Raw genomic sequence first — 8694 nt, 5'->3', positions numbered from 1 at the left:
CCAACTTTCCATGAATTCCGGTTTTTTCCCATGAACTTTAAAAAGTTCGTGTAATGCCACGAACTTTATTGTCGATTGCTATTTTCCCATGTCAGGTTTTCCGGTCTGATTCAAACTGTTCGTTTCCTATTAAGACAATGTCCAAATTCTTTTATCTTACTATCGTTATCTTTGTCTTTGAAATAGCTTCGTGTCGGTACTTTGTACGCCTCAATCGGAACTCGGATCAAGAAGTTATGGCCATTATGATAGTACAAGGTCGCACAAAGGTCGCAGCCTTCATCAAATGGCCATAACTTCTTCATCCGAGTTCCGATTGAAGCGTACAAAGTACCCACGCGAAGCTATTTCAAAGACGAAAATAACGATAGTAAGATAAAAGAATTTGGACATTGTCTTAATAGGAAACAAACAGTATGAATCAGATCGGAAAACCTGACATGGGAAAATAGCAACTGACAATAAAGTTCATGACATTACACGAACTTTTTAAAGTTCGTGGGAAAAACCGGAATTCATGGAAAGTTGGTGACTTTAAAAGCAGTTACCCCTTATAATAAAGTCTAATTTTGTAATTTTGGATGGTGCAACTGCTATTGATTAAGTTCTGATTTGGAGTACCCGAGTAGTCTAAATTGAATTAGAAACATTTTACTTACATAACAAGCACTCTCTCCATCTTAAAATAAAGTCTAATTTTGTAATTTTGGATGCTCTTCATTGCATGTCTTATTTGACTTTTAGTACACTAAGTAGGCACATATTACTCTAGCTCACTTAAGTCATACTATTTTTAGGCCCCTCTTGGTATGGTGGAATGGATTGCTTGGTAAATATTTTTTGTTAGGAATCACCATTCCTTTTGGAATGACCATTCCATTCCACATGGGAATATCCATTCCATCCATTTAACTAAGGAATGACCATTCCATTCCATTCCTTTTTTCTTATTTTAAATTTTAACAAAATTATATAAATATTATTTTATATTATATTTAAATTTAATATCTTCACAATTTTATAATAAAATTAAAATTAAATTTTTTTTAATAATTGAAAAATCCACACACACACACACACTACACATACTTCACACACTACACGCACTTCACACACTACACATATTTCACACACTACACGCACTTCACACACTACACGCACTACACGCACTTCACACACTACACATATTTCACACACTTCACACACTACACACATTTCACACACTACACACATTTCACACGCTACACACATTCCACACGCTACACGCACTTTACACATATTTCACACACTACACACAATTTGTGTAGTGTGTGAAATTTGTTAAATATGTGAAGTGCGTGTAGTGTGTGAAATGCGTTTAGTGTGTGTAGTGTGTGAAGTGCGTGTAGTGTGTGTGGTGTGTGTAATATGTGAAATGTGCGTAGTGTGTGAAATATGTGTAGCGTGTCAAATGTGTGTAGTGTGTGAAGTGTGTGAAATGTGTGTAGTGTGTGTAGTGTGTGAAATGTGTGTATTGTGTAGTGTATGAAATGTGTGTAATGTGTGTAGTGTGTGAAATGTATGTAGTGTGTGAAGTGTGCGTGGCGTGTGAAATGTGTGAAGTGTGTGTAGAGCATGAAATGTGTGAAGTGCATGTAGTGTGTGAAATATGTGTAGCGTATGAAATGTGTGTAGTGTGTGAAGTGCGTGTAGTGTGTGTAATATGTGTAGCGTATGAAATGTGTGTAGTGTGTGATGTGTGTGTAATGTGAAGTGTGTGAAATGTGTTTAATGTGTGAAATGTGTGTAGTGTGTGTAGTGTGTGAAGTGCGTGTAGTGTGTGAAGTGTGTGTAGTGTGTGATATATGTGAAATGTGTGTAGTGTGTGAAGTGTGAAATGTGTGTAATGTGTGAAGTGTGTGTAGTGTGTGTAGTGTGTGAAACGTGTGTAGTGTGTGAATTGTGTGAAGTGCATGTATTGGGTGAAATGTGTGTAGTGTTTTTTTTTGGTAGAATCAACATATTAATTATTCATATTTCAGCCATCCATAGTGGGACGGACGATGCATCGTCCGTCGCATCGTCCGCCACTGTAGCATCACGGACGATGGGTTAACCATCGTCCGTGCCTAGAGCTGCCTAAGGTTTATCGAACCGGCGGTTAAAACCGAAACCGTAACCGCCGGTTACGGTTCTGAACCAAAACCGCGAGAAATATTCTGAACCGAAACCGTGAATTTTAGAACCGTGGTTTGGTTCAAGTTCCAAATTTTTTGAACCGAAACCGCGACCGAACCGCCGATTAACCGACGGTTTCACGGTTCCAACATGAATTAATATTGATTTGATTTCTACCAAAATTAAGAAGGGAACATGATTTATATTTGAACTTTTAAATGTGAACATTAGACTTTTGTGAGTATTTATAGTTGTTTCTGTATATCATGTTGCTTTTCTCTCTCACAATTATAATTTAATTACATATAGGAATAACTATTCATTGGAATGGATTCAAAATGACTGAATGATTCTAAATACCTAATCACATTTAATACATTTTGATAGTTATTCCACATCTATTTTGCTAAAAATTGAAAAGGGGTGTTTTGTTGCAATAATGCACAAAATGTTGCAGAAACCAAGATGAGATCAAAATTTGTAATTATCAAAAGTAGCATTAATGTTGCATTATTTTCGTATATAAAAGCATTATATATGCAATTTCACCGTTTTTTAAGTATGATACATTCTTCAAAATTGATTGGTTCATTGGCATTGTTGATCATACATGATTTAGTTTTAGTTAATCAAGATCAATTAAATTCAATTAATTTAGTTAATGCAATCTCACCATTTTTTACGTATGATTATGTAGTCTTCAAAATTGATTGGTTCATTGGTTGGTGGTTGGTGATGGTTGCACTCTTAAAAAATGATTGCACAAAACTCAATTTTTTTTTTATTTTTTTAATTTATTATTTATATGCTGATTTTAAATTCAAATTGGATCTCATTTCCCTCCATTTTTATCTATAAATACTCCCCTCTATTCTCACTTACATCCACCTCATTCTTGTTCAAGAATTTCTCTCTTCAATCTCTCAATTCTCTCTATTTGCCTCATATTTCTCATTTGTTTCAATTTAAACTATCTATTTTCTTGTTTCAATTTATTTTATAATTTCAAACTAAATGGCAAAAAAAAAAGAAAAGGAAAATAACCGCGAAACCGAACCTAAACCGCTACGAACCGTCCAAACACCGACGGTTTGGAACCGAAACCGAAACCGTGAAATAGCCTCACGGTTCGGTTCCGGTTCCATAACAAAACCGGAACCGGCGGTTCCAAACTGAAACCGCCGGTTCATGAACCGTGGGCAGGTATATCCGCGCCCGATCGATCGTCCGCGGACGATGCTCATCGTCCGTCGCATCGTCCGCCACTGTGGCATCGCGGACGATGCGACGCGTTTTTGATTTTTAATTTAATTTAATTTAATTTTCAAAACCTATATATATTCTCACTTTTTCACTCATTTTTCACTTCTTTCACTCTCAAATTCACACTACATATTCTACACTTCAAACAAAATGAATCCCAGAGATTACCCAAGTCCGAATAGTCCGATGTTGGGTGGTGTACGATGGTCGGGTACAGAACCCGACGACTACCGACCATTCGACACCAACGCCCAGTACGATCCCGAGTTCAGCACACACTCGTACGGGCCGTCAGACATGGAGCCTTCTCCGAACCGCACACTCGCCGCCGCCGCTCCATCCGTCGCCGCTGCGTCGGGCTCCGCCACAAGAAGAGGCGGCCCAAGACACGAACCCAGAAGTTGCCGCAAACGGCGGTGTGTGAAGAGTTCGCCCCGGGAAGGACGAACTATGCCGCGGACGAATCCTTCGTTTTGACAAGATGTTGGATTGGTGTGTCAGAGGATCCGGTGTTCGCAACAACCAGAAGGTTACGACATATTGGGAGCGCATCGCCAAAAAATACAACGAGGCCAAGCCGCCCCACGCCTACAAGCGCCATAGGGAGCAGCTACGCAAGCACTGGGATCAAATAAAGAAGCAAGTCAATCTCTTCGAGGGGGAGTACGACAAGTGCGAGAGGGAGCAGGCCAGCGGCGAGAGTCTGTCGGATGTGCGCGACAAAGCGGTGAGATCGTACACGCCGTTGTATGGTGAGTTCAAGCACTACCAGTCCTCGGCGATCTTGAAGGAGAAGCAGAAGTTCGTTGGTGGTATGATTCCCCAATCGACGGCGGCGAAGAAGAGGGCGTCGAAGCGCACCTTCGCTGATTATACAAGCAGTGAGAGCGGCGAGTCTCCAATGGATCTCAACAATCCAGTGTTCGAGGATGAGAGCTCCGGCACTCTGTTATCCCGGCGTCCCCCTGGCATCAAGGCTGCCAAGGGCAAGGGCAAGGCGACCACATCCGCCGCGGCGCCGCCTGACCATGCCACAAGCCCGGCCTCGAGCGCGACCCCGACCGAGACTTCGGCTGTGTCCCATGCCTACACCGATTTGGTGGCCTCCTCCGACTACAGGACGTTGTTGGACGCGCACAACGCCATGATGCAGACGACCCACCCGGCTCAAATCGAAGGCATCCAACGGATGATCGATGGCCTCAGCCGCATATTAGGACTACTCTAGACCGGATTTAGTGCACTTTTTTTTTTTTTTTTTAATTTCCTTTGTAACTTTTTTTTTAATTTCATAGTTTGCAATTTTTTTTTATTTCTTATTTTGTAACTTTTTTTAATTAAGTAAATGTAGGATTTGCCTTAATTGTGTTGTTTTTATTTATTTATTTTGCATGATATATTTGCATAAATTGTATAAATACAAAATAGAAGTAAAATGCTTAGGGCGTGGCTTAGGGCGGGCTATAGTCCGTCCCACTGTGGATGCCCTCATTCCATTCCATTTCTATATTTATTTGTAGTTATCAAACATAAGAATGGAATCAATTAAGGAATAACAATTCCCACTGTGGATGCTCTCATTCCATTCCATTTCTATATTTATTTGTAGTTATCAAGCATAAGAATGAAATCAATTAAGGAATAACAATTCCATTCCTTATGCTTACCAAGCACAATAATGGAATGGAATTGTCATTTCATTTCCACATTCATTTCATTCTCATCTTCATTCCATTCCATCATACCAAAGAGCCCCTTAATTATTGAACTAATAATGGTTCTTCGTTTCATTATATTGAGACCTCATCTCCTAGATTGAAGCACCTTGTTTTGGATAATGACATGTGAATTTTACTACAAGAAAAGTAATACTTCTTCTATACATAAATAAATGTTCTATTTTTGACTAGTGCGAATTTCAAAAAATTATTTAACTTTGTCAAAGAAAGTGTATAGAACAAGTTTTTGGAGCGCGTGTTATACTTTATACTATATTGGTTATATAATAAAATATGAGATCCACCTACCAAAAATAAAAAAAAATAAAACGGAGGTATTTATTGGTGAACAATGAAAAAGTAAAATTAGAATATTTAATAATGGAAGGAAGGAGTATTGACATTTAACATTATTTTACATATGAATAATATTTTATAGTAGTAGTAATGAAAAGAAAAAGAAATTGCAATGGTTAATTCAAAAGGCCAAACCCAACTACACAAGGTCCCCCACACCTTTATGAATGTAAAAAGAAACACCAAAAATATTAATTTCTGTAGTTATAGTAAGTAAATTTAGATAGCTCATGAGTTATTTCAATTTTACTATGAAAAATGTTCTTTGTTTGCTTTACGATTTTTCTGCTCTATGTATTTCTCATTATTATTATTTGAAGTTGTTATAATTTCCCTACTAGGGATGAAACAGAGAAAAAAATCGATTGTATTTATGAAATATCTAAGGAGATTAATTAAATAGACGCGGAGAAAATAAAGTTACTATACAAAAGCACTTTTCCTGTCAATGACAAAAAGTTTCAGTGCCGTTTAATAAATAATGAAAAATGATTATTGATGAATAAAATGTGCATGTGGTCAGCCATATCTCTGTCGCATAATCTATTTTTGTCATTTCTAGCACCATTTCCTAAGAACTGTATGATAATCAATGCTTCACCAATTATACCTGTATCATTTACTTTAGTCTTTAGCCATTCAATTAATTTATTGCGATTCATTTCAATTGACGTTAGAGAAAAGTGATGTCTGAAATTAGATATTGACATACCATTGTTCTATGAATCTACAATCAAATTCTAAAATAATTTACCATTATTTTTTAAAAATTAATTCATAGTAAATCAACACAGATTTGAGAAAATATTTGTTCAGAAAAACAAAGAATAATTGACATGGGGTGTGTAGCTATTGATTATGTGACAGGTAACGGAAGCAAAGATTAAAATAATAAAAAGAGAAGAGGTTAAAAATCAAACACGATGCAATCTCAGAAACGGTCAACCGATTTATTATCTTCGATATTAAATTATTAATTATCTCATCTTCTATTCAGCACCAAGATTATTTTTTTCTTCAGTATTTAGGTTCTTGTATCCGTGTAAATTAAAGATGTATAAGTATGTAAAGTATATTTCTACATAAATTACAAATTCTACATTTCTAGTTGAAATTTTAATTAATACATTATTTAATAATCGTAAATTTAAGAAATTGCAACAATTTTCGCACATTTGCTATATTTTGGCATTGGAAATTCCAATCGAATTATTCATTTTTCGCATAGTATATATGCAAAATAGTACTAATATTTATATATTGGTTTAAACACCTTTATTTTGAAGCGTTAGTACCTCAAATTTGCTTATAATCAATAAATTTTGCACAATTGAAATGGCGAAGACCATATATGATTATGATTATTTATGATGTATAGTATTTTAATAGTACTATATTTTTATACGTATTTAAATTATTGGTATGCCATTATACTCACATTATTATTTATACAATATTGTAATTGTTATCGACATCAAATTATAAACCTTTCTCCTAAAAAAACACTCTGTAAAAACAAACAGTAGATATGGTTATATTAGACATTATTAGTTTTATCATATAGAAATTGACAAAATTATGGTTCATTTATTGAATTATGGTCCAACAATAAAACAAAATAAATGTACCATACCTGACCAATCATGCCCATAGTTACAAACCACTTCCTTCTGTACAAACAGTTTTTAATCCACAAATCTATAGTTAAAAAAACTGAATTATCACTATAGTCTATAAATACCTACACATCACCACCACACATATTTTTGACTATTCATTCTCAAATAATACCTTCAATAAAATACTAAAATTATTAGCCAAAGGGAAAAAGGAGAAATTCACTGTTTGGATTATTAATTACTCAAATTCAAATTTCTTTAAATTCCACTCTTTTCTTTCCATTTTCATCACTTCTCCAAAAATGCCAACAAAACATTGGCTCTCTCCTCCCATCTCCACCGCCGCCGCGGCGAAAATCGACCTCTCGAAAGAGGCCTTATTCGAGAAGCCGCTGACGCCGAGCGACGTCGGCAAGCTCAACCGCCTCGTCATACCGAAGCAGCACGCCGAGAGGTACTTCCCCATGAACAACGGGGGCGGGCTGCTGCTCGGGTTCGAGGACGAGGCCGGGAAATCGTGGCGATTTCGGTACTCGTATTGGAACAGCAGCCAGAGCTACGTGCTGACAAAGGGGTGGAGCCGCTTCGTCAAGGAGAAGAGGCTCGATGCGGGAGACGTTGTCGTCTTCACGCGCCATCCGGACGACCTCGGTCGCCTCTTCATCGGATGGCGCCGGAGGGGCGCCGATGCCCCTCCGCCGCCGAATCGCGGGGGCTGGACCGGCCTACTTTACCCTCAAGTTGGTAACCACTTGAAAACCCTATTTTTAAGCGGCGGAAATATCATGAATTTTGGGTCGGTCCCACAATTTTAAAGACTAGTGGGAACAAATATATTAATGTTTTTTAATGAAGTAATTGCATTTTTTTATGAGTGGATAATAATATATTTAATTTATCAACGGTAGCATCCATGTGTGATTTAACGGACGCTAGTATTTTACCGTATTATAATTGCGGTCAAATTCAAATTTCATAATTTTCTCAGTCTGATTTATAACATTGCTAGCTAACTACTAGCATTTAACCAGATTTTATGAATTTTCAATCAATTTATCGTTTAATTACTCTTTGATTATAAATATTTGTTCTTATTTTAGTATATAAAAATATATGTAATGACCAATTTAACATAATCAGTAGTTAACGTTGGCCAGCAACGTATAAATGATTGAATCTCAGCGAATCGTTGCATCAAGTTAATCTGACAATTTATGTTGTATTAATTGCAGATAATCCCGAAAAAGAGAGAAATAGGAATTCGAAGAGGCTGAGATTATTCGGGGTGAACTTAGAATGGGACGAAGAGGAGCCGACTTCGGGTTCAGGGGAAGAGCCATACCATGAGTACTACTCGAGCCATCGTCGAACCGGTCACCCGGTAAGCTTAGGCGTGTGTGATTCGGCAACTATTTAAGTCACTAGTTAGAGTTGGTGGAGACGTGACTGGTACAATTTCCTAGTTTGATTTAATTATTGTTGTTTCCCTTAATCAAACAGTCACAATTTCTGCTATATAGATGGGAACTGTATAATTGTTGCCTTTAATTTAGAGATGATGAATTATTGCTCTTCAGACA

The 8694-nt window shown here is 37.0% G+C and overlaps 1 protein-coding gene across 1 annotated transcript; it reads left to right on the top strand.

Annotated features, from left to right (window-relative positions):
• The first annotated feature begins 7388 nt into the window (after positions 1-7388).
• On the top strand, positions 7389-8694 carry LOC125212264 (B3 domain-containing protein At2g36080-like). Its single transcript, XM_048112373.2, has 2 exons — positions 7389-7858; positions 8347-8694. The coding sequence occupies exons 1-2, from the start codon at positions 7417-7419 to the stop codon at positions 8529-8531; spliced, it is 627 nt and encodes a 208-aa protein (XP_047968330.1). The 5' UTR covers positions 7389-7416; the 3' UTR covers positions 8532-8694.

The sequence above is a fragment of the Salvia hispanica genome, chromosome 3 (assembly GCF_029641045.1).
Source record: "Salvia hispanica isolate PSC_SH4W2 chromosome 3, Shi_PSC_v1, whole genome shotgun sequence".
In the NCBI taxonomy this organism is placed as follows: Eukaryota; Viridiplantae; Streptophyta; class Magnoliopsida; order Lamiales; family Lamiaceae; genus Salvia; species Salvia hispanica.
This window is presented reverse-complemented; position numbering and strand designations above follow the sequence as displayed.